Source organism: Nesoenas mayeri (genome assembly GCF_963082525.1).
Source record: "Nesoenas mayeri genome assembly, chromosome: 2".
Lineage (NCBI taxonomy): Eukaryota > Metazoa > Chordata > Aves > Columbiformes > Columbidae > Nesoenas > Nesoenas mayeri.
In genome coordinates this window covers 68417676-68444384 of record NC_137543.1, presented here as the reverse complement: position 1 = coordinate 68444384, position 26709 = coordinate 68417676, and the positions used below count along the sequence as shown (strand labels likewise).

The following is a 26709-nucleotide window of genomic DNA, read 5'->3' as shown; positions in this document are numbered from 1 at the left end:
CTAAAATGTCAGCTCACTTTCATTTTCTGTAGGAATCTGAAAGTTGTGTAAAAACTTGTTAATTTGCTGCTCTTAAGAATATTAACTTGACAGTATTGAAGAGATTTTAAAATATTTTCAGTGTTCTCCTGGAAGTGATCACCCATCCCTTATTCGAGACGTAATTTTCTACACCATTGCCACTCAACTAGGCATACTATAGGTTCTGTTTCTAAAACAACAATGAAATATTTTCTCATTACTTTTTCCTGAGTGAGAAGGTTTAAACTCTCAGACATCTGCTGGGAAAGCAACGCAAACAGGTTCTAAGCATGCAAAGGCAACAATATTTTGTCAGAGAAGGTAAAGAAAGCAAACAGAAGGGCAACTGCTCTGGATCTGGCTGTAGCCAACATGGAGGACTAGAAATCAACAGTGAACCAGCTCTAGTACTCATATGGTGCAATTAACCATTTCAACTCACTAAAGACAGCAGGAAACAAATCCAGCAGAGAATATTCACTGCTGGGTTAAACTGAGTCAGTAACATGGTTTCTCCTTTCAATATTAGCAAGCTGTACATTAATCCATACCATAAAAATGGGAAAAATGATGATTATTTAAGCATAGAAGGACTCACTCTTCAAAATGAACCCATGAAACAAAGCATCAGCAGAAGATGGAGGTGTTGGAGAGGAGAGAGTTCTGATTAATTACAACAGGAAAGCTCTTTCTGGCAAGTCAAAACAAATTCATCAAATTGAAATGATTAAAGAATATGAATGGCACTCCTCAAGTCCGTGCAAAGAAGGTTTGTCATGGAACAAAAAAACCCTTGCCAAGTTGGAAAAGGAGGCCATTCCAAGTCAACACCCAAGTGAGTGATCCTACAATGATGAAAGGAAGAAACAGCTAAATGCTCCATCCTTCAGGCACTTAGGCATTCCTCACAAGCTGCTGAAACTGAGTGCGTCAAGGCAGCCCATTTAATAGTATTTAGTCTACCCAGTTTTCTTTTGAGATTATCTCATTTGAAGGTACTCCTCATAAACCTATAAAGGGCATAAACGTAAAGACTACGGAAACTGGAAAGTTAGAATAATCTCCATTTTTGCCAAGGTCTTCCAAAACAGGAAAGACTTCAAATTAAGGAAAACAACAAAGCTCTTTAAACCAACAATCACAGATGAGACCTCAGACTATTCTTTCCACTCTTCAAAGTGCAGAAGAGATAAAGCAACTTTAAATATCCTCTAGGGAAAAAATAAATTACCTCCTCCAAAGCCCAATAAGTTAAACATAATTGAAAACATCATTTACTTCTTTCTACATTCACACAAGCCTTTGTTGTGGGTAACCTCTGGCATCTTAACAGGAGCCATAAATGCTCTGAAGAAAAGAGAATTCTACTGCTTTAAAGGTTACTTGCTTGAATACTTTCCTCTTGTCTACTTAAGTACTGATGTCTCTGCTCTGCTACTGTATTTTGTTGCTGAAGTAAAATTGTGAAATTACTTCACAAATGTACCTTTTACTTCCCTCTATTAAGAAACATGCTGGTTTGCCTAGTATTGCCTGAAACACTAGATGTTTATTTTTGACTTTATTTCCATATCAAACATTGTTCAGTTGCTATTCTGCTATCAGCTACATTTCAGACTGTTTTCCTAGATGTCTCCTGATTCCTTAAAAATATCAAGGCAGCAGAAAGTTGGGCAATTGCTGTAGGCTCACAGAATTGGAAAAGTTACGAAAAACACTTCAGATTTTAAGATTTTAGTCCTTTTCTCATGGCTTATTTGTTCAGAATTGGACACCATGTCTTGAGCAGTTTTTAACACTGTTTCTTTTGAAGTACTGATGTACTGGAGAGTTGTAATACATCGGCACAAAGGAAGAATAAATGAAAGCATTTATGAGCAGAAGCAGAAGAAAAAGGGGCACGTGTTGATGGCATCAAGGTCCTGATGATCCCAGCACATCCAGCCAGGGTTTCTTGGGACACAATGATCAAGAAAACGAAAGGACAATACAAAAATCCTAATGACTCAGAGAGGCTGGAAAGGATGGAGTCAAAACAATATCAGCTCTTTAAGTGTACAAGAAAAAAACATGTAGTTGCAGACTGAGGAAGAATGTAGGAGACACAGAAAGTCAACAGTGGGTGTCCCTTGTCCTCCATGTCAGCACAAGGAACCCTGGCTGGGATAACTGGGTACATCCATCTTGGTGTCCAAATGCTATACAAACCACTTGGGCACACAAGCGGGTGCTTGTGGGTATGCACCTATCAAAGGGTAACTAAGCTGATTTTGTTTTGAAATACGCTCATCTTCCCCTCCTCCAAAGTCTGGTGTTAAGTTTTGCTATGGCATCGCATTACTTCCCACAAGGGCAGCCGAGGCAGTGGGGACACCACAGTGCAGCCCCTCCCAGCATCTAACAACCCACCACACAGTTGTCACTACATTGACCAGAAGCCCAGAATTACCACTCAACACAGAACAGTGTGTACATTACTTCAGTCTCTGGTAGCTCCTGGAACCTGCCAAAATAAGGTCTCTTAGTGGTCCTATCTGTTGCTTGAGAACTCTCCTTTGTTAATATAATCTCTCTTCCTAAAATAATGCATTAAATTGAGACTGATTAATTTATTTGCAAAACCAATATTTGCACCCACACAAGGCAGCTGACAGTACAAAAAAAAAGTATTATCACCAAAACTAGAATGCAGGTATTCTCATCATATGGAAGTCATTAGGAAAAATGGAAATCTATGTTTTTTCTTTTTTTGATTTGCTTTTTTTTTAAAGGACAGTTGCAAACAGGTTTCATTCTTAAACAGAAACATCACTGTCAGCCTTAATCTACGTATTACTAAGGTGTCCTTACAGAAAATTATTTCCAAAATGACTGCACCAATCTTTAAATTAGAGCTTTACTTACTTTGTATGTGAAAGCCTTCCATGGTAAGTGTGCAACAGATTTCATCTAGGAATAAAAATACCAATTTGTAATAAAGTCTGGAAGAAGAGACTAGCAAAGTAGTCTTTTAGTCTTTTCAATCTTACCTTGTAGTTTACAAACAGCTGGGGCAGCATAAACAGGAATCCGAAAGCATATACTCCTGAAGACAAAATAGGGAAAACTTACAGACAAATACACAACAGAAGTACATCACACAACTATACCTTCACAAGTAGAGATTTACACTAATTTTCTTAATGAGAAAAGGTGCATCTAATACTTTGAGTTGAATCCGCTCCCTTTCTCAATCACTGTGACAATTTTACAAAGTACAATCAAGTTATTCCTCTATATTACACTGATCCAGCTGATAGCAGTTAATTTTCTACTATTGATTCTTGGCCTCCATTTGAAGAAATACGAACAGAAAACCAAAACAAAGCAGTAAAACCAAAACATAAAAGGGACTCACCATTGACAAAACTGTTAATCAACCAGGAGTACCAGCTACAAACAGAGAAGACAGTCCAGTTATTTTTTCACATCAGCCAAAAACATATATCTGTAATACATCCTCTACATGACTGTATGCTGACCACTCCAAGAAATGGCTTTGTTGCAGATTACTTTAGGCAGCAACTAAATACCTCACGTCTTCCTTTTACTAGGAAGGGCTTCAGAGGAGATAGTTAAGCAAAGGATGTTTATCAGTCCATACAAGAAGTATGGAGAGCTACATTCATTGTTTTTATACTTTTTTGGAACAATCTAAGACCTTGGCACCCAAACTGACATCAGACAACACTGAGCACTGAACCCTGACTGTATTAAGGCTTGCAAAGGTGACACTGTATTCTAAATATTAAAGAGGCACTTAATATGGCACTGTAAGGACTTATACAATTTCAAATAACAAATACCATTCTGTGCAAACCACTATAGTGGGCACTTAAAAAAAATACAAGGAATCTACATTTTTGCCTCCTTACATCTAACAACTCTTCCCAGATGTTCATTGGAGCATAATCACAGCAAAATAACAGTAGTGCTGCAGATAGTGATGAAATTCCCTACTTTTAATTGCGATAGTAAGAACTCTGATGCTCAGGTCGCACTAACTTGCACTGCTGTGTTAGTGACATGTTAATAACAACATTAGAGCTGTAGCAGCACTTCATTAATCCACAAGCATTTAAAAAAATGCATGAGAAAACGCCTGCAAGATTAAAGAGTAATCCTCTGATACAATTACTTATTCTGTCAGGTTTCCGTACAAACAGATTAAACAATGATAAAAATTCTATGGTAGGAGTTGTTTTCACTTTCTTAAGCTACAGCTCATAGAACACCTGGCATATAGTGTTTTGCGGTACTGGCCAAATTCAAAAGTTTTCTAAGAACAGGAGAATATTTAAATGCTGCATATTTGTTAGCTACTTATTAAGACAAGAACCTTTTGAAAAAACTATTCTTCTAATAGCCCAGAAACTGCCCCAGTTTCTAGTACAACTGCTATGGCTCGTGTATGCAGCAATAGTAGTTCTTTCTGATGTTCTTTTAAGCTACTGCTTGCTCTCCCTCCCATCCATTCTGGGCCTAAAGACTATGAAAAAGGTACCTACATGGCTGTCACCATGCTTGCATTTGCAGATTTTTTCCTACAATGAAGTCTCATGGCTGCATACTTGCTTGCATGTCTCCAAGAGAAACTGAACCAGCTGTATTATTTCGAGTGAAAATTGACAAGAGTTTCACCTTTTCATGCAATACTGAGTCTTCAGCTATTGCTGAAGTATCACTATGTTGCAGTAAGTCCATGGCTCTAAAGGAATACAGGAGTCCTTTCTTAAAAATGCCTTTGTTTGCTTGCCACCCTAGCTATCATATTTAGGAACAGAGGAACCCTGTGGTCAGAGCAAAGAATTTTGGAACAGCTTTTGCTTCTCTCCGTTATCGGACTAGTTCAACCACTGAATTCCTCTTATCTCTCCTGTCACCTTTCTATCTTCTTCCTCTTCTGATTGTCAGCTTATTCATGTATGCAAACTACCAAACTCTATATTACAGTAATAGCAGGTTACTTGCAAAATACAACAGGCTGTAGCTTACAGGATGTTAAATAAATACAGCTAGACTCTTCAGGTTTAGACCCTATAGAAGGAGGAAGTTTCCAATTCTTGGCTTATGAATGAAACAAACTAAAATACCCAATTTCCATAACCCATCATCTCCAATTAATTAATACAGAAAAAATGGGGAATGTTTCAATTCTGACTAAGATCATTTATGGATTTACAGTACCTTTTGTATTTGACATTCAGCAAGGAGTAACCTGCACCTCCAATACACAGCGGATAGAGCAAATATGACAAGTATTTCATAGCCTAGTAGACAAGGAAAACAGCTTGTTAATTCACATTTTTCATGCAGCAGACTTTTCATGGCATTAACTAGAAGCCAGTCATATGATTTTCTTTTCCTGAAAGTATTTTTCTGTTCCCAAATGTCTGCTATTATTTCCAGTATGCTTCCAGTTCTAGAGAAGGTGGTGCAAATTCCAATGGCCAGTTCAGACAATCAAGTGCCTTGGAGCACAGGCACCAAGAGGCAGCATGAAGATCACAGAATCATAGAATCATTTTGGTTGGAAGAGACCCTCAGGATTACCGAGTCCAACCATAACCTAACTCTGGCACTAAAATCAGATCAGAGTCTAAGAGTAGCTCTCTACTTGACACCAATGTTGCCACCTGTGTTCAACTCCTTTAAATAATCAGGAAGCACACAAACAACCCTCTAATAGCAATAAAAAGTACAAATATCAATTTTCAGATTTGTGAATGGTAACCCTTTAAGATATTTCTCTTCAGATAAGTCACTTGCAATATTCTTCTCAAATAAATATCTCAAGCAGATGCAAAAAACCAAAACAACGCTTTCACTGTTTCTTTTCAAAAATTATCAGAATGAATCTTCACTATCAGATCATCTACATGATGGTGATCCACTTGACAACTATGAGAACATGGAAAATACACTTGCAGCAATAAAAACAGAGAAACAAGTCAGGCCCCATATATAGACTTTCTAGATCAGAAGTTACAGGATTCTCTCTTACCTGGGCATCGTACTCCTCAGTTTTCTTTTCAGAGTCATTGTATGTACCAAACTGCAATACATGTGAAAAGCACAATCAGGTCAGAACTGGGGAAAACATTTGCTGTCCGACTCCCTAAACAGAGATTTAAACTGCAGATTATAAGCTTCTATACAAGACAGTCATACAAATGTCCTTTGCAACCTGCTAAATACAGGGTAGGCAAAAAGTTTATTTTTTCCCCTTCATATTTCACATCAAACATCCAGGACTTCTTTACTTTGGAAAATTCTGTTGAGACAGCAGCACTGACAAAGCAAAAGCAAAGTCAAGTGGCTAAGAATTTGGCAGACACAAGAAGCCATTATTGAAAAACATAACCATTTTCATGCATTAAAAGGTCAGTTATGGATTATCTCCACATGTCTAGAAATTGTGACTGCTTAAATACAGTTCCTTGAATGCTGAAAAAGGAACAACCAGAGCCATCAGCCACTCAAGATGCATAAGCTTAAAGCAGCACAAACCCTCAGTACTTCCTGTGAACACTGAAGATTAGACAACTGTTTCTCCTACCAATAAGAGAAACTTTCAATGTAGATTGTACTTTAAAAGGATTACACTCATGTCAAAGTTAGTTTGAATCCCTGCTGCCACCGCATGTCCTGCAAACAGTCTCAGGACTTAATTTTTACCCAAGGGTTTAGTCAAAGACTGTTCTGTCCCTAGAACATGTCATCATCTACTAGTTCTGCAATGGAGAAGTTATACCTACAGCTTCATGAAAAATTCAGTTTCTTACTTCAAATCACGATGCCGGTTAAGACTGCCTTTCCAACACAGTGGCAGGAGTACAGTCCCGCCTGTTAAGATTTATGATAGCAGGACTGACAGAGGAGTTCTAAAGTTTCCGACACCATAAATACATACAAATAGCTGCTGCTTCTACAGAACTCAAATTAATCAAGTTTGAAAATGCTCATCCAACTTCTGAACTAAGCCATCCATAAAGAGAAGATAAACATAGGAAACTTTTATTAGTTTTTTTTAATCTGCATTTCACTAAAAGCCAAGTTGCACAGTAACCTGAAAACAGATGGACAACTCAGGAGCGTAACCGTTAACAGGCAAATGTCTACTATACCTGAATTTTGGGTCTCAAGCCTTGCCACTTGATTGTCATTTTCAAAGCTTTCTTCACTTTCCAGAGCTGTGATAGGCAAAACCAAAATGTGCACATAAAAAATTAGCCAAAGGAATGTCTTATGCAGGATTTAGATAATCAGAACCAAGATCCCAGCATATCTATTTTAAGCACCCATTGCATAAAGCGTTAACAGCCTGACTGCAGCACACTGCCTGCATCTCTATGCAAACCACATGCCCCGTCACCAGACAAGCACGACATAAACCCTGCACTATTAAATCTCCTTATCAGAGGATGTACTTTATGAGAAATAATGTAGTCCTTCCAGGACACCTGGATTGCGGTGCTTGGGTGGGGGTTAGCTGCTCTCACCACCAGCACGCAACCCAGGTCAGGCATTTAGAGAACTCTCCAGGAGCCACCTGCCAGGCAAGTTTTTACGTGCCTTTGAGGTCTGCTGGCATCTGCAAGATGAAGGTGCCTCAGAACTCCTAACAGTCAGTACTGGGCACTGATACGGTCAGCACATTTCAGCAGTGGGCTACAAGTAAAAGTCAGTGAACCACTGAACTGTTTGGCTACTTAGTGTACAGCTCTGAACCAAAGGTTCAGTTCACCTGAAAATTTACTAATGCACCCACCCTGCTACACAGACTCAACAACTTCAGCAATGCAGTAAGCTTACCAGGAAAGCTATGCCTCATGAAGCTTTCTGTGGACAAGGTTTGCTTGTTTAACTTTAGATACACCACTCCTCCCTTTGCATCTATCATATCTTCCAAACAAAAACGGGTGATATGGCAAAGATAATACTTCACTGTCATCTTTCATGCAAGTGATAAAATTACTTATTACAGAAGCAATGTCACTATTGGTACTGCATGAGAAACAGGTGTTAAGAACAAGTTGTGAAAAAGCCCTTCCCAGCAGACAAATTCCTTTGAGATCTATAGCCCATATGTTCATTCTCACCTTGAGACAACCACGTTATCTCATCATCACTTGAGGGCAGAGATATGTTACTTCAACGGAACCTACAGAATGTTTACCCTCAGTTTAAGAGTCCCACACAGTGTTCCTACAATAATCCCTTCAACACAGTTTCCCCAGCCTGCACTCCAAAAGCAACATATTGGAAAATCAGGTGCATGAGAAAGACAATAGGAGCCAAACAGCCACAGAACTACAGATCTTGGAGAGATCTATTTAACAGGTCTTTGGGCAGCTCCAAGAAGAATCTCAGACAGACACAGTGAACAAATGAGATCTGAAGCTGCCTGCTCTTGGGTAATGGCAACTGAGAAATCCACCTTTGTTATAGAAGAGAAATGCATAATCTTAACAGTTTTAATTGCACTGAAATCCTGTAGCATAGCTGATCACTCCTGTTACCCTACCACTATACATGCCTGATCTGTTTTCCACTGAAACTTCTGAAAAAAAGTTGACTTAGAGACCAGGGCTATTTCTTCTTCCCAACTAGAAACGAACGCAAGCATCACTTTTCTTGACCTGATTCCCTTTTAAATTATTTGACACTTTGGAATTTCTGAAATCGCTAGATTTTTTTTTTTAATTCAGTTATTTAGATTTCAAGGATCAAAATCAATAATATTCTACAAAAGAAGTAGCATATTTGTGGGGATATATATTTATCCCTGAAACTTAGTTACAGTTTCAGACAGTTAAAGAAAGTTTGAAATATAAGACTCAATTGCTATTTATAGGAACAAGGAAAATCTGATACAGAAATACATCAGACTGAGAAATCTCAATTTATGAAAAATAATGTTACAGTCAATGAAATGGTACTATTTAGGGGATCACTTCTCATTGTTTTCACAAGAGCTTAATCTGTTTTATACAATAAGCTGAAATTTAAGGATCACTTTGTGACTTTGCATTCAACAATTTAATCACTAACTGAAAATTCGGAACTATTTTGTTTCCACAGGGATTATCTGCCACTGTAACAGATGTGTGGATGGTGGATGGGTGAGGGTGGATGTCAAGAGGATGGGACCAGACTCCTCTGAGTGGTGCCCAATGACAGGATAAGGGGCAACGGGCACAGACTGAAGCACAGGAGGTTCCATCTGAATAGGAGGAAAAACTTCTTTACTTTAAGGGTGCCAGAGCACTGGAACAGGCTGCCAGAGAGGTTACGGAGTCTCCTCTGGAGACATTCAAAACCCACCTGGACACATTCCTGTGTGATCTGCTTTGGGTGAACCTGCTTTAGCAGGTGGGTTGGACTAGATGATCTTTCGAGGTCCCTTCCAGCCCCTGTGATTCTGTGTAACTAGATCTGCAAGCAATGCTAGGTAGAGAGATCTCCCTGTCCCATTAATGCCGACTTTGTTCTTTCTTACACATGAAGTGGGCTTCTAAGCAGTACCTGCAACCCACTGACTGCACTTGTGGAATCATGAAGTGGGCACAGCCAGCAGTCTCCTCATTTCCCTCCTTCCCCAAAAACCTCTGTCACAGTCAGGAAGAAAGCTGCAGACCTGCGGCACTGTTTGACAGTGCACAGCCTGCTCTTTGATAAATGGTTCCATGAAGGCTTGTTGACATGGTTGTACATGCCTGGTCAGGAGTGATGCCTGTCAGATGAGGCGATAGGAAAGAACCTCAGCATAGCTTTATGTTTGATTTCCGCAGTAACAGCTGGCCCATCCCAAAAAAACCTGATGCTTCCAGTTTAATTATTTGATAAAGAGATACAATCTCCTCTACCACTGAAAGCCAGTTAAACAATGCTGCTAAGACAGACTACTACTAGCAGTATTTTTCCAGTATCTAGATAATTTTTCTTTTGCTATGATAAACTATAGATGATGCTGTGAATACTGGTATTTGGTTCTGGAGCTTTAAGAACTCACCTCAATCACTGCGCCAATGCCTGCTGGGATCAGTACCAATAAACTTGTTTGTTCATCCAGAAGGAAAAGAAATATTACCACTGTACTAAAGCACCGCCACAGCACTAGACAGAAAAAATGAAAATGAAAGGCTTATTAATATTTAAATGAACAGCTGAGACGACAGAAGACTGATGACCTATTTACCATAACTCTGTCTTATACAATTGAAGCATGAATTTCTCCTACATACATCTTGATATATGAAATAGTTCTAGAAACAGCCAGTGATCTATATACCTCCAGGCAAGTAAGGAACAAAAACATTTTATGAAATCCTTATCACAGAAGAAGAAAGGAAATTAGAATATTTAAGGAAGATCTTGCAATTCAGCAATGTATCAGGACTATTATGAACCACATTCATGATTCTTGTCTTGAGGAAGCTGTAATGTTGGTCTTTGAAACTCATGCAACTAATTTAATGTTTGTAAATGTTAAGTAGTATATTTCAGGGTTATTTTTCAGGTTTTGCAAAACCTTGGATACTCATAAGTGTCTACCAATTCTTAGATTTGAACATCCATCCCCCTAAGCAGGGACAGAAAGCGAAAAGAGCTACAACACATTCAGACATCAAGGATTACTCTGTGCCATTCCAGAGCAATCGCCTGTTGCACTTCTCCCTCAGGGCAAGAAGGAGATAGAGGCAGAAAGGTGACCAAGGGTTGCTCAGGAAAGGATGGAACCATCCAGACTGAAGATTAATATTTGGGATAGTAAGGTTAAAACACCCTTTGTCACTCAGTCTTTCCAGTTGACTCTACTTGCTTTTTAAACTGGCACTTAACATTTAATTCTGAAATTCCACGGACCGTTTTCAATTTTTACTAACTTTTTGGTGTACCTATGCCAACAGCAGTATAAATGCCTCACAAAACCAAATGTCCTCTGATGAAAGAAAATAAACAGATTCTCCACAGGAGAAAAACAAGTTGCTGTTCATCTTCATAATTTAAAATGTCTATTGTTTTTTTTCCCCGGTATTGATATTCCTCACATGTTTTAATCAATCTGTAAATACAATAGAATTTGGGATAGTCTCAGAGGTCAAGTGAATCCAGGTTTACCATTTTGGTTTATAGAAAAACAAGCAGTAATTATTAGCATAATAAACAAGGCTGGGGAGTGGTATTTTAAACTTCAAGCATCCAGGGCTGGCAACTACCTTCATCTGTCACCAGGAAGGCTTGACAAGATGTCAGACCACTATGCTCCTCTCATTTTTCCTACATCCAAGTCACCTCAACCCTCCCATGCTCTTTCATCCCTTCACTCTCCACCCCAGGAGCTTCTATTGCTCCTGTTCACATCAAAGCCCAAATCAAACAACAGTGTTACACTACAGTGTCTTCCCCCACAATATTTTGCAACCTGTAGTTATGTACAAGGCACTCACAGGAAAGCAGAGAAGGACTGAAAACACACAGCATGTATTACACAGCACTTCGCATTCTGGCCCATACCTGCTTTTGTAGACATCCCAATCATGCTCCTCTTTTTCTTCCAAAAACTGATGTCATTTTTAAATGCAAGGAAATCAAAGAGAAGCTGCAAATAGCAAGAAATATACTTATTTGCTTGAAAGGTGCAATAATTAAAGACTGCCAGCTAAACTCTTAAAAATGCATTTAAGATGGAATTCAACGAAAACCTGGTTTAGAAGGTTCAGAAATAAAAAAATAAATATCACAAAGAAAAGTTAAAAACTATTTTAGAAGCCCAAGCTCTAAATGCCGTGCAAAATGACAGGATGAATTCCAAATACTACTTCTACTACATTGCTGCAAAATGCAGTGTCCAGTAAAGAAAGCTAATGACCCAATACGGGGTAACACATGGTAGAGGGTTGAGAATGATGACCCTAAGGAATTGCTCACCTCCTTGAGACACCAGGGAAAGCCACACTAAATTAGATTCGAAGTACTTTGTACTGGACTGATAGTCAATAGCACCAAAGCACTTTAAAAAAATTCTACAATATAGTAAGTCAGGTTTCCTCTCTATTCCATCACTAAGAAGTTGACCTAAACTTCAGGGACATTTTAGCATTAAATTTATTTATAGTGAATATGTTTTTCAGTATATTTTTCAGTATTTCCTTGAAGCATTCACTGTCTTAAAAAAAGCCCAGACTCAATAAATTCTTGAGTCAGAGAATTTTAATCAAAAAGTATGTATATATTTGGTTTTTTTAATTTGGGCAAATGATGCACTAAATAAAAAAGTATCAGAAGATAGTCCTACTTTACAGATACCTTACAACCTGTATAACAAAATGGAAAAAATAAATTAATATGGCTGGGAAGTCCAAGGCTTTCCAACCAAATTAATTGCATGTAATGCAAGTATAAAGAAACATAACATGCTTAGTGAGTTCTTATATCTCCCAGAATATGGGTATTGTATTGAAGCAACAAAAAAACCTGTTCATTAAAAAAAGATTTATATTTAAACCAACACACACACAATGTTAACAGAGAGACACAACAACAGATAAACATGCCTAGAACCTTAAGCTCCGCACTTCACAGCAACAATTTTTTGAAGCAATTTAGATTAGCTGATCTAAATTTCTCCAAGGATTAAAAGTCAGAGACTCAAACTATTACTGGTGCCTCAGCTATACCACTGCAGCAGTTCACCTTGTGACAAACCAACAAAATTTGAACTGATGTCGATGGGCATATTATAATAATTCTAGGGGCTTTGGTTCAGCTACAACTAAAAAAAAAGTGGTCATGAAGTTAAATGTTTTATATTTCAGTCAAGACTGTTAGTTTCTATCTAGTTATCTCAAATTTCTGCCTTATTGGTGATTTTTATATTAACTCTGTATTGGAAATACAGCTGACTTGTACAAAACTCACTTCTACTGCTTTCCTGAAATTACTGTTTCCAAGAACAGCTCTTAATAAATGAAAGAGTTGAAATTCAGTCCCCCTCTCTTATTTCATACACTGTAATTCCTAAAAACTGAAGTTTCTCCACTTACATGGAATGCTGCTACGAAGAATGTCAAAGCCAGAAAGTACAAGTTAGTATCAACAAAAATTCCTTTTACTTCATCTGCATCCTTTTCTGAAAACCCTACGAGAAAGAACAAGAAATTATGCAAATACTAGACAGTTAATTGCTGTTACGCTGGAGGCCAGTATGAAAGGAATCTTATGTCACCTGCACATGTTTTGTTAAGGAATCATAAATCCAAAAGACAGTGGCAACTTTGAAGTCTACCCATATTTTGGCAAGTTATTTGGCTTGCCTTAAACAAAACCCATCAGTTACAAGCAGACTGATGTGCTTTTAACCTGTTGTATAACTCCAACCTAAGCTGAACACCTGACAGACAAATGACAAGACACAGAAGTCATTCTGGCCTGAGTGGGAAGAAGGAGGATTATTCAACTTGGCCTCTGAACTTTTATTTGATACATAAGAAAAGCGAGCTACACGTTAAAACTGAAAAGTGACAAAAGGACTACACTGTAGAGGGCAACAAAGGTCAGTAACAAACATGGCCATATATGCAACAGCATGGACCCTACATCACGGATTAGGCATCAACACTTTTGATGGTCCTTGCAGAATTAACTTGGAGCCTTCTCTTTGACAAATGGAAAAAGGCAAAGCACCTTCCAGAAAGCACAATCTGTAAACTGAATATATATTCTCTACTGTTTTATCAAATCTCCTAAAGGAGGAATGTACAGGACGGCCATTAATTCAAAAATGTGTCCATGATAAATATGGTTGCCAGCATCAAGTAGTGTGTTTTCCAGAAGATACATCATCCCTTTGAACTCCTCCAGCCAGTGTTAAGATGCTTCAGGAGGCAGAAAGTTCCAGCCACTGTGACTGAAGTCTACCTTTCTCAGAAAATACATGATGCTGCATTTACAGCTACTGTGTTTGTTGTGACACTAGGTAGGTTCAGTACCAATTTACTTTGTCATATCAGCTGTCCTGCATCACAGCAAGGAGAATGTGAGCTTACTCATTTCCAAGTGATTTAGGAGTTTTGCTACTAATCTAAGATGACCTTTTCATAAGTTATTCCAAAAGGAAAATTTAAAACCTTGTTTCACTATCTACATACTTCAAGAGAACAAGCAGCATCTTAGGTAAGCTTTTTTTTCCCAGCAGAGGAGGTACTCCTAGGATGATAGGTCTTGAGATATATGTCCATCACAAGGCAGCCAAGACACAGAACATGAAAGTTTCAATTATACCATTCTGAGAAGAGTCACAAAAATTTATAGAGAAATGATGGTGCTCAAATGCCCCACACAAACTCTAAGCAAGCAGTTACTTGACTCTTTCAAGACAGTTATTTTAAGAAGACATACTTGAAGCTTCGATATGCATTAGCCTGAGCTAAGGAGAGGCAGCTGGATTCTACTTAGGATGACCTTACTCCTGACTCACCCCTGCTTTCCGCCCCCTGAAATAAAACACCGGGAGAAAAGCTTCATCTCCAAAAGAAATAGAGAAAATCTAAACTCTCGGTTAAGTTACACTGTATACAGGTACTGTGTCTTACAATGCTACAATGTGACACTAGTGCTGAACCGAAACAGATTCGTTTTTTTGCCGAAGGAATCACAGAATGTTGGGGATTTGAAGGGACCTCAAAAGATCATCTAGTCCAATCCCCCTGCTGGAGCAGGAACACCTAGATGAGGTTACACAGGAAGGTGTCTAGGGAGGATTTGAATGTCTCAACAGAAGGAGACTCCACAACCCTCCTGGGCAGCCTGTTCCAGTGCTCTGTCACCCTCACTGAAAAGAAGTTTCTTCTCAAATTTAAGTGGAACCTGCTGTGTTCCAAGTTTGAACCCATTACCCCTTGTCCTACTGTTGGTTGTCACCGAGAAGAGCCTGGCTCCATCCTTGTGACACTCACCCTTTATATATTTGTAAACATTAATTTAATGCCTTAAATGCCATTAACATTTAATGCCTTAAATGTTAAGTTGTCCATCATAAAATATTAAATCAGAGACGACAGTGAATAAGCAAACCCTGTCCCTCTTATTGACTAAATTTTGATGAACAAAGAGGAACACTGAGTAAGTAGTCTGGAAGCAGCACTACGCCTACATCTGTCTCTTGGGAAACTAGTAGAACTCTGCATCTATCTGCATAAACAAACAAACTAACAACAAAAAACACCTAACCAAAAAAACCCACCAAAATGAAGGATTTAAGAATAATTAAAATAATACAGCACAGAAGCTTTTAAGATCTCTTGGTCTGAAAAAAATTCAAATTGCTGTCTGAAGATCGTAAGAGAGGAACAGACAGAATCCAACATTCATATACATCAACACCGATTCCGTTACAATGCAGTTGCTTACTCTGGTATAAAGAAGCCAAGTACAGTCTAGTGAGAGAAAACAAACTCAGCAAAGATAACCCTGAAAATAAGATGCAGATTTTAAGAGTGATGATTAGACTCAAAGGCGTTCATCGGTGGAACAAACATTTAAAGACAGTAAAAGCTTCACTATACCATCACCAACACAGAGTATATGAACTTCAGAGTGAGAGTGTACACTTACTCCACTACATTTACACAAAATGCAGAATTTAGCAGTTTCATGCATGTAAAGCCTCCAGTTTATCTGAATTACCTTCTAAATTTGTAACGAAGTCAAAGTGAGAGGACAGCATTTCTGAAGTGTCAGAAGCAGTATCAACAGAACCCAGATTCCTTCTTCATGCTCAGCCTGAGCCCAAAACTTTGCTGTGCCTGCCTGTATTTCACTGTAGGTATATGGCTACAGTGACCAGCTGTATATAGCTTACATCAAAGCTTATGTAACCCTGATCCAGCTTTTCTCTTCCATGGATGACAGGGGAAAATTCTCTCCTCTATTTTGGCGTCTTATGCTTCTACAGTGGTACTATACAAATAATTTTTTTTAGTAAAATGGTTAATTCACCTCTGCATTCTTGTTTCCTACTACATGTCAAGATTTTATTTCCATCTTTACCTTAAGGTAAAACAATGTAAAATTTGATGCATTAAACCTTTTCACCAGCTAACCAGAGAAGAAGAGTTAAGTATCATCTATGTACTTATAATAAAAAAAAAAAAAAATGAGGTGGTGGTGGTGGTTTTTGGCCTAAAATTATTAGAGATAAAAAACATACCAAATTGTTGGAGGGAGTACACAGCATCCTGCATGTGGATCCAAAATCGGAGTTTTCCAAGAGATATTTTGTCATATGACACTGTAAGAGGTAGCTCTGTTGTTGAACGATTTATAACCTGTATTTCAAAGAGTTTCATTTTTAATAGCAGAAAAATTGCAACAATTATTTCTGTTCATAAATAAAAATTATTATATCACACCGTGATTTAAACAGAGAATTCGAAGAGGTCAGTTTGTTTTTGAAATGGAATAAGATCTTAGACTTCTATACTACGTTCAAAGCCTTCAAGGTTTTTCCCAAGAAATGCTAAAGTAGCAGTTTGTTCTGTTCAAGTTCTTATAGCAACCTCACTGTCACTGTACACAAACGCCTCTGAGACATTAACATAAAGATCCTTCTGCTGGAAGTGGGAAAAGTGTGCCACTTGCTCCGACTGGTGAAAATACCACAGCTAACACTAAGCAAGCTACCCTGCCTGCAAACTTTGGGATATGGGGCATCACAGAAAACTTATTCCTGCCCCAAGAGAAATACATTTCAGCTAATTCTCCTATATCATCTACATTTTATAAGAGTTATTATGAGAAATACCTAGTGGCCGCCTGGGCTGTGGAAAGAAAAAAAAAAGTCTTAAATTAAAATTCTTAAATTGTCTCAGCTCCTTCTGCATGATACCTGACTGTCTCCCAAACAGGTTTAAAACAAAGAAAAAGAAAATTGTCACAGATGTCAGAATTGTTTGCAGCTACCTAGGTACAAGTTGAGGCAGTATGTTTTAAACTTGCAAGGACAGCTCAAGACTACAGACAGGCAGGCAATTTGAATTGCAACAGTTCAAGATCTATTTTCCTGGCTCCTAATTACCACCCAATCATAATTCCCATCTCGGCACTGCCACTCTACACTGTATCTGTTCCTACAGTAATTAGTTACCTGACGCTTATCTGAGATGAATGGGCTGCTTCTGATTCTTAGGTTACAGAACATGGTTTTAACCTCCTCAGTCACGTGTGGATTGGGGATTATGTTCACTCTTCCATTCACTCTTCCCTCCAGTGAGCACAAACAATTCTCCATCTCACCACCCTCCCAAGACCCTACAAGCTTTTTAGACAGTGGCAGAACATGCATGTATGCAAGGGAGAGAAAGGGAAGCTGAAGAAGTTTTATAACCACAACAGGGAGAAAGCTTGAGTAACTATAACAGAATGGTGCTGGGGATCTCTGAACTGTCTGGAAAAAACAAAAAAAAATGGTGAAACCGACATGGTCAGAGCTGATGGTAGAAAATGCTGGTGAGATTCTACAGATGTTTGCCAAAATCTACATAAACATCTTCCAAGCATCTTCTCCTTTTTAAAGGATGCCTGTAAACCCTCCATTCTGCTTCCAGTTTCTCAGTCTATCAAATATAGCATCAACATTTCTGGGAAAAAAGGAAAAGAAATGTTATCTGTGCAGGACAGATGGAAAACAAGAAAATTACAAAGGCACAGGCAAGTGACATGCAGCACTCCGCACAGACAAAGCACTACTAAGGAGTTAGGAGTAGTGTAGAGACAAAACAGAGTTACAATACAAGGCAGAGATAGGGAATCTTTAACACCAAAAGCAAATTAAATGAACGTATAAAGATTAGAAGAATGAACTCTTTTCTCAATGAACAATTAGAAGGCAACAAGTGTTGCCTCACAACCTAGTGGAGTGTGATGGTTGCCAAGCCTTTGAAAACTAAGAAGTTACCAAACCTCTGCCATACAACCTTCTCTCATAGTACAGCCTCAGAACATCACACATTACTTCTAGCACTCTACTTTATCAGTGCTATAAACTAGTGCATAAACAAAGCAAATAACTTCAGCGATATGAATGTTAAAGTTTTCTATTTATTAAATCAGAACCCTCTGCAACCCCCAAATCTCCCAGCACTGGAAAGCACATTTAAGAACACGAGGAACATGTAATCTCTAGACTACATTACTTACCATAGAAGACCTACATCTGTGTCAAAATAACAGTCAGTTCAACATCTACACAGTCTAGCATAAACAGCGATAATCCATCTTCAGCTCCATGACTTTAGGTTGGACATACCAACCAGACAGCATCTGTGCCCCTATTTACAGTCAAATGCCTACTTTGCTCCACAAAAGCTGCATCACCCTTTTCCCTTATTCTTTCCTGCTCTTCACTTACCCTTCATCATCTCACAGCATCCATACTATTAGATCACTCTTTCTTGCAGTTTGGCAAGTCACTGCTGAGAAGTCACATAAGCCAGCACTGAAGGGGAAGTTTGTTAGTTTTGATGGAGAAGTCTTTGCAGCACTTCTCAGGATCTTTAACGACTTTAGGGCAGTGATTTATAATAGCATTAACTATGACATGCATGACAACTGCAGGAATGTTATTAATATCATGAGAATGCTGAGTTTATTTGTTAAACAGGGTACATGACTTGACCAGTTAGACAGTCATTAATAGAGTGCTTTTGCAAATTCACATTTTTTCATTACAGCAAATGACCTATAAAAAAATCTTAATTAAAACAACATTGTTAAATGTAATTAAAGGTGTTCTATTACTCACCATCAAATCTTTCACTCTGTTGCTTAGCTGATCAATAAATAATATAGGAAGGTAATGCACTGTCTTCCCCAACTGAACCCTAGGATGTATAAACATGGATTTTATGATTGTAGTGATCTAAAAGGAAAACTACTTTAATTGAAATTACCACTCATTCATCACTTTCGGATCTACCCATGTAGGTATTTCCATATTCTCAAGGACATTTTCCTTTAACATACAGCAAGAAAGATGCAACTATTCTAGAGTCTTTTATTAAGAGATGTCTGTATAGAAAATTAGGTGTGTCATATTTGTCTTTTTAGTTTGTTTTTATGCTTCCATAGAAAGATAGAAGAAAAAAACAAAACCAAAACCAAACAAAACCACCCCAAAACAAAACCAAAACAACAACAACAAAAACCCAACCCCCCATCCCTCAAAAAAAAACAAACAAAAAAACCCCACAGCAAAACCCACAAATGAAATTGGCTGTGATGATGCTGAAGCTGTTGCATGACCAAGGTTAGAGGAAATGTAAAAGCTTGTCAAAGAGAAACGTGCTGAAATTTACTACCACATATTTGTATCCTTTGTCTCAAGTATCCCTCTCCTACTGCAATAATGACAACTCTCCGAGGTCCTCATTCCTCTGCTTCCCCAATGACATCTATCAGGCCAGCAAGAGCAGATGCTCTGGCTAGTGTGGGCCTGAGAACATGATGGCGGGTGTGCACTCTGGCAGGCCAGATACTACTGAAGAGAGCACACAAGGAGCAGAAACCTTCCCTGCCTTCTCCTTAACCAGAGCTCTCCTTTGGATCGCTCTACCACCTCACCAACCTGCATGGCACCAACAGAAACGTACCAGTCTTTGGGACCTCTACAAAATTGACCACTGGAAAGCTATTTAGCAAATTATGACCTACATGCAATTGCTTTGGCAGTATCTTAGTATTTAGCCTAATGCCCTAAATTCTTTAAGTTCTTCACTAGAAATACAGTTACATACACTGTGATGTTCTTGGTAAAAGTCTGTGTAACTAGCATAACCAAGCATTTCAAAGCCTGAATTCTAGTAGTTCACAAAAGAAAAAAGTCTCAATGCATGCTAAGAAAGACTGTGTGCTAAATACACACAGGGCAACAGTAATACAGAAAACTATTAACTCTAGGCTCAAAAATAGTTATTTAACTGAAGAGAATTAAATTTCTATATAATAACTGCAGTGAAAGCTATTGCTAGTGGAATTGTAGCTGGCTATTTCATATCTCAACTACTTCCTGTATAATACAATGATAAAACAGCATTGATGCGTATTTAAACATGACCAGAATAAATATTCTTGTTCATTAACCCCAGTGCAAGCTATTCTTGTTACAAGCCTGTCTTACGAGTTGCTAAGCTTATCTACTGTGGTGGGGAAGTTGCTGCTGAAGCACCTACTTCTGGATTTAACAGGATACTTGTAGAGAAAGGCATCAACATACGGTAGCACAAGCCAATACAGCACTATTTATATGGTTAACACTGGAAGCAATTTAAGCAAGCTGCGAACAGAAGCTGCTGCCTGCATTTAGTGGCCTACAAACCTATCCCTGCTTTTTAGTATTTTCTTGAGAAAATGATGATGTGTGAATAATTATATGTGAATAATGACTATGATTTGAAAATAACGGGGTATGAAGTCTGCTGTAGCATTTTACTTGTGTCTTTGTAGTTCTGCTTTGTCTTACTATGATAACTCCATATAAAAAAAAGTATTTTAAACACTGAGCTGCCAAGGAACAAGATCTTTCCAATAAGGTTTTCTAGTACATAATACCTTACTAATTGTCACTACCAAAATGCAAGCATTAAGAGTATCTATTTTTGTCTCCTAAGCTCCAGTTTAAACATAAAATACTAAAGGAGGTCAGGGAAGATTTTTGAAGAAATGAGCAGTAAGTTTATAACAACAAATCTAGCAAAAACTAAGTCAATGACTTACATCTTCATGTAACGGTGAACATCAGCAGGGAGGGATGATCCATCAAATACAAAATCTTCCACCATAACATTTAAGGTTAATCTTGACCTCCAGTGAGAGACAGGTTCATCTAGAGCACTCGTCTGTTTTTCTGCTTCAATTTGCTTTAAAAATACAATAAACACATGTACTGTTAAACAACACACAATTTTGAATAGGATAATAATCTAACTCTCAAAAACTATGAAGTCATTAATTTTATCACAAAACAGAAGCCCCCTACGAAACACTTTACACCTTCACTCTGGTCAGACCAACCATTTTGCTCAAATATGACAGAACATTGTTGATCTATAGTTGATCTATAGACGGAAAAGCCACCTACCTGTGTAGCTGATTCTCCAGTGAGCAAATTAATCTCTTCTGGTTTAGGGACCATGTATGTGGTCAGAGGGCTTACTATATGCACCTGCTTACCATCATGCCAAGGCAAAATGCCAGCATGGTGAAGAAATATATATGCATACAGTGTGCCATTATTTCGCGTTTTCTTTGGTACAGAGACATTCACTGTCCTAAAATACAAAATAAATACGTTATGAGATGACATAGCACATATTGAAATATTTAGCTATTATACATAAAAATCAATGAAGATGTTCCAGAAGCAGGCACAAAAAGCTTGGGAATATAAAAAAAAGAAGAGACATTTGGGTTGCCTAGCACAGAACAATTAATTCTGGCTAATATGCCCTAACCAGCCATGGATGGATGGGATCAATTTATGTACTCCAGTATGTCCCATAATATTTGCATTTCAAAGTTTTAGTATTATTTTAAGATACTTTAATCTTTGCCCAATTCATCCTTTGTTACCCCAGATAACACAGGACTGCATCATTGGTTCTTTTGTTGTTTTCCACTGTTGATAGATCATCATGCAAAAATTATCACAGCACTTGCAGAAAACGGCCTTCTGTGTGCTGAATATGTATCACACACAGACTGTATACATGATACGCACTTTAAAAAGAACACCACGAAGTTTTGCTGAGCACTTTGCATTCATAAAATATCTTCTCAGCTTTGACACAAGCCCAGAATTCTAGATAGGAGCCCCAAACCATGAAGTCACTCCCCTTGTGTTAGCCAATAAATCATCCTACTTGCAACCTTGCATAATGCAGCCTCTATTCCTGTAAATTTGCTCAGGTTGTTTCTGGCTGAATACTTTCAGTGGCTTAGCAGACTCTGTCAGTAAAACAATTCTTATATTTTCAAGTCTGTCAGAGATGAAGTTTAATATGACCTAAACTGCAGAGCAGCATGTTCTTCATTACAGAAAATGCAGAGCATGAAAGAACCCGGGAGACTCTCTGGCAAGACAATCAAGAATCAGGCAACTATTTAAAACAAACAAACGAACAAAAAGTGAGGCAGTGAATACGAAACACAAAACTAGTAGTTCTAATCATTTTAATTGTAGAGAGGCATACGTAGATTGCAGTGTTATACTCAGAAATTTGTCTAAGGGCACAATCTTATTCCATCTTCATGCCAACATGCCTTCTGAAGATCTCAAAACACTGAACCACCAGAAAAATGTTTACTTTTATAATTTTTAGCACTGAAACAATTACAGTAAAGCATGTTGCTAAAACACAAGAAAAGAGAACCTAGTTTGACTTCCAAGTTCTATTCCAGGTCTGAAGCCACAGATACTATAAGCAAAATATCATGTAGCTACACATGTTATTAGAGGAAATTCTCAAGCATTTCCAGGACTTTGACTTAGATTTTCGCAGGGAAAGTTGTTTTTACTATCATAAGCAAAGCACGCTTTTGTAAAACATTTGTCATTATGGCTGAAAGCAATATGCTGATCCAAAATCACCATTATGTAAGTTTAGCACATCATATGTATGTTACTGATCTAGCACACCTAGTGAGATGAATGTTTAGAGTGGAATTTGAAAATTACAAGCTCATTTTACAAGCTCCGATTTTGCAACTGCAAGATGATTTCCAATATAAGAAAAGTCTGTCTAAGAGCCTATTCCTCAGTGTCAGAACTTAGCACACCATTTCCATCAAGGCGGGTATTTTAACAATGTTTACTGCATGAAATATTCTAGGAACCTTTAATAAAAGAGAAAAATATTGTTTTTATTAACAGCAGCACTTTGCCCTCAACTGTGAGGCTCAAATCCAACTAGCATCTTTCCTACCTTGACAAAGCATATATGGCTATTACTTTATGAAAACAGATGTGAACTTGCAGAGCACTCAAAAATAGCTTTAACTCCCCCAAAAAAGAACACAAGAACAACAGCTCCACTCTTTCAACTTAACTGTCATGAACAGTCTTACTTCATACATACTTCCACGCCTGTAACTACCAGTTATGATACATACTTCAGAAATAAACAAATAACTCATAGTTCAGACACTTACCTTTCAAATTTGGACTCAATATCAAAATCCTCCACATTCAAAACCAGATCTATATTACTCTCAGCACCAATGTTTGACCGTGTGGTAGTGTACACACTTAGCTGAAATCGAAACACAGCACAGAGCAATCAGAGTACAGAAATACTAAGCTTATGCCTTAGTACGCTTATAGCATCCATCTGCATGTACTTCAGCTTCTCTAATTTCCCAGTCACATCATGGTCATTAGATACACTGGAATAGGCAAAAGTGTACTCAAAAAAAAAAAAAAAATTAAAAAAAGGCTAAACCAGCTGTCCAGTTATCTGTTCCCTCCTTTTGGGGGCAGAAACACACTGTAACCCAGCCACTAAACACATTGTTGTAGGACGACCCACACTTGAAGTCAAAGGTTTCTGGTTAAGTGGAGCCATTTCTCCGGCCAGACTGCTCTACACAGTGTATGCGCCAACAGATAAACCAAATCAGAAAACAAAATACGCTTCTGTCCTCCCCGTGCTTCACCCACAAGCAGTTCCCGCAAGGCAGAGGAAGCCCACACGGAGCACCAGCACCGAGTACCCCTCCGTCTTCCGCCCCCTCGCCGGTGACAACCGCAGCCCCGCTGGGGCAGCGGGCGGGCCGGGGACCACGCGTGCCCGCAGCTGTCAGACCAGCCACCGCGGCCCTGCCCGCAGCGCTGGCCACGGGGGCGCCAGGCCCGGCCCGGCACTACCGCTCCTGCCTCCAGGACGAGACCGGTGCTCAGGCGGTACCGAGGAGCCCGTCCCGCGGGCACCTGACCGAGGGGTCAAGAGCCGGAGCGGGGCCCGGCCATCTCCCCCGGCAGCAGCGGCTGCTCCCGGCGCCCCGCTCACCTGCAGCTTGGGCCTCCGCGCCAGGTAGGGCCACACGCACCCGGCCGAGCCGCTGCCCGTCCCCCCCGCCGCCGCCGGGCAGGGCCGTGTGTAGACGATGCCGTACATGACCCAGCACGTGTGCGCCACGTACACGGCGAACACCCCCACCACCAGGCTGGTGAACGAGCTGCGGCTCAGCATGGCGGCGGCCGCCTTCCCCCCCGGCCCACAGCCCCGCTCGGGATCAGCCCGGCCGTCCCGGGCCGCCCCGCCGCCGCCGCTCGCACATCCCACAAGCAGCCGACCGCCCCGCCCGCCCGTCACTTCCGCTGGGCGGAGGAAGCGCCGCCCCGCTGCCTAGCAACCGGCTGCGAGAGGTGCCCGCCCCAGGGCCGGGCCGGGCCTGCGGCGGGTGCGTCACGGAGAGACGTCAGCGGGGCGGTGACCGGCGCCGCTGGCGGGCGCTGAGAGCAGGGGCGGGCGGGGCGGAGCTCAGAGCAGCCGCTGCCCGGAGGTGCCGGGCTGTCAGTGCGGCCATGGAGAGCGGAGCGCTGTGGTGCCCCTGCGGGAGGTAGTTCCACCCTCTCACAGCGACTGCCGGCACAGAATCACAGATTGATGGGGAGGGGAAGGGACCTCGGAAGATCATCCAGTCCAATCCCCCTGCCGGAGCAGGAACACCCAGATGAGGTTACACAGGAGCGTGTCCAGGCGGGTTTTGAATGTCTCCAGAGAAGGAGACTCCACAACCTCCCTGGGCAGCCTGTTCCAGTGCTCTGGCACCCTCACTGAGAAGAAGTTTCTTCTCATATTTACGTCGAACGTCCTGCGTTCCAGTTTGTACCCATTGCCCCTTGTCCTGTCATTGGAAGAGCCTGGCTCCATCCTCCTGACACTCACCCTTTATATATTTGTAAAGATTAATGAGAGAAGGGCCCGTGATGTGCCACTGAACAGCCCGGGTATGGCAGCGGGGTGGGGGGGGGTGGGGAGGAGGCTCCTGCACAGCCCTGTGCCCCCAGTGGACCCCCTGGGTGAGGAAAACACCAGGGACAATTTAGGAATTAATACAGAATAGAATCATTGTGATTGGAAAAGGCCATCAAGATCATAAAATCCAAGAATAACCTAACTCTGGCTCTAAACCATGTCCCTAAGAACCACATTTACACATCTTTTAAAACACCTCCAGGGATGGTGACTCCACTGCTGCCCTGGGCAGCCTGTTCCAACACCTGACAACCCTTTCTGTGAAGAATTTTTGCCTAACATCCAATCTGAACCCCCCCTTGTGCAACTTGAGGCCATTTCCTCTCATCCTATCACTTGTTACTTGGGAGAAGAGACCAACACCCTCCATGCTACAACCTCCTTTCAGGTAGTTGCAGACAGTGATCAGGTCTCCCCTCAGCCTCCTTTTCTCCAGGCTGAACAGCCCCAGTTCTCTCAGTTGCTCCTCGTAAGTCTCGTGCTCTGGGCCCCTCACCAGCTTCATTGCCTTTTTCTGAACTCCAGCACCTCAATGTCTTTACTTTAGTGAGGGGCCCATATAATAAATATCCTTCAGCAGTCTAACAAGGAATTACCTTTGACACACAGACTGAAAGGTAGCATAATATGATTTTTAAAAGTCAGGGAAAGGAAGGGAGTAGCAGGACCAAAGCAGTCCTGGGGCATTGCCACAAACACATCGCAGGATATGTGGAGCTACATGGAACTGAGAAATACCATGGGAGAAGGTGAAGATGGATATCTTCTTTAAGTGAAGAAAGTTGTGGAGAGCAACAGGAGAAAGGTGGGAAGATGAGGGTGGGGAAGGAGAAGCGGGCATGATATAAAGGGTCACAGCCCATGCTGCTACCTTTAGTGGAGAACAAGTTACCTGAAAAGATGCTGAAAGGAGAGCAGTGCAGCAGGGCTGGCTGCAGATTTAGACCCCACTGGCTCCCTGTCGAACCAAGCAGCATAGTGGCAAGAGCAGCAGAGGACATGGAACCAAAGCCAAGGCTATAGCCTGTCACCTCTGACAAGCAGCAGGGAAAAACACGGATAAAACCCGATGGTATCAGGCAGGGTAACTTCTCCCCTCGAAAGAAAGAAATCTTGCAAGCATTTCGTGCATTTACACATCTGTGATATTTCATTAATAACGTCAATCACTTCCACTTTGTAACGAATAAGCATTTGTGAAAGTTAACTGCATTCTGATAGGATCCTTTGGCATTAATTAAAACATTGTGTAATCTATAAGTATAGAGCAAATAAATTATTTGCATTTTAGAGCAGAAGAAAAAAATATATTTAAGCAAAAAGGTTTTAAAGCTTTTTTTCATAAGAAAGCATGCCACGTTGCGTAACTAGTAGGACTTAACTGAAAGAAGAAATAACTAGATTAAATTTTGTTTTGGACAAATATTTAGTATTTTCTCTTACATAGAACAGAATTGTACACATTTGCCATCACCAACAGATCTATATTCTTGCACACAAACCACTGCATGACTAATCTGACTTGGGCCAAAGAACATCCTCAAAATCTGCATCTACCCCATAGAGACTAACATTAAGAAAAATATTAACAAGTCTTCCTTTGAAATCTTCA

At 40.0% G+C, this 26709-nt stretch overlaps 1 protein-coding gene across 4 annotated transcripts in view; it reads right to left on the bottom strand.

Annotated features, from left to right (window-relative positions):
* The window catches only part of CLPTM1L (CLPTM1 like), a 28483-nt gene extending 4090 nt beyond the window's left edge, over positions 1-24393 (bottom strand). For 2 of the 4 annotated variants that reach the window (XM_080339350.1, XM_080339352.1), the window contains exons 1-15: positions 24126-24393; positions 23269-23369; positions 21200-21389; positions 20836-20978; positions 18866-18944; positions 16274-16391; positions 13110-13204; positions 11581-11665; positions 10076-10179; positions 7188-7253; positions 6065-6115; positions 5248-5330; positions 3419-3453; positions 3051-3106; positions 2926-2970 (exon numbers count right to left, since the gene is read on the bottom strand). In XM_080339350.1, the coding sequence (XP_080195476.1) occupies positions 2926-2970; positions 3051-3106; positions 3419-3453; positions 5248-5330; positions 6065-6115; positions 7188-7253; positions 10076-10179; positions 11581-11665; positions 13110-13204; positions 16274-16391; positions 18866-18944; positions 20836-20978; positions 21200-21389; positions 23269-23369; positions 24126-24308 (1434 nt within the window). In that variant the 5' untranslated portion in view covers positions 24309-24393. Of the gene's footprint in view, positions 1-2474; positions 2525-2925; positions 2971-3050; positions 3107-3418; positions 3454-5247; positions 5331-6064; positions 6116-7187; positions 7254-10075; positions 10180-11580; positions 11666-13109; positions 13205-16273; positions 16392-18865; positions 18945-20835; positions 20979-21199; positions 21390-23268; positions 23370-24125 lie in introns of those variants that run through there. The other 2 variants (XM_080339351.1, XM_080339353.1) reach the window with 2 other exon arrangements.
* Positions 24394-26709: the final 2316 nt, after the last annotated feature.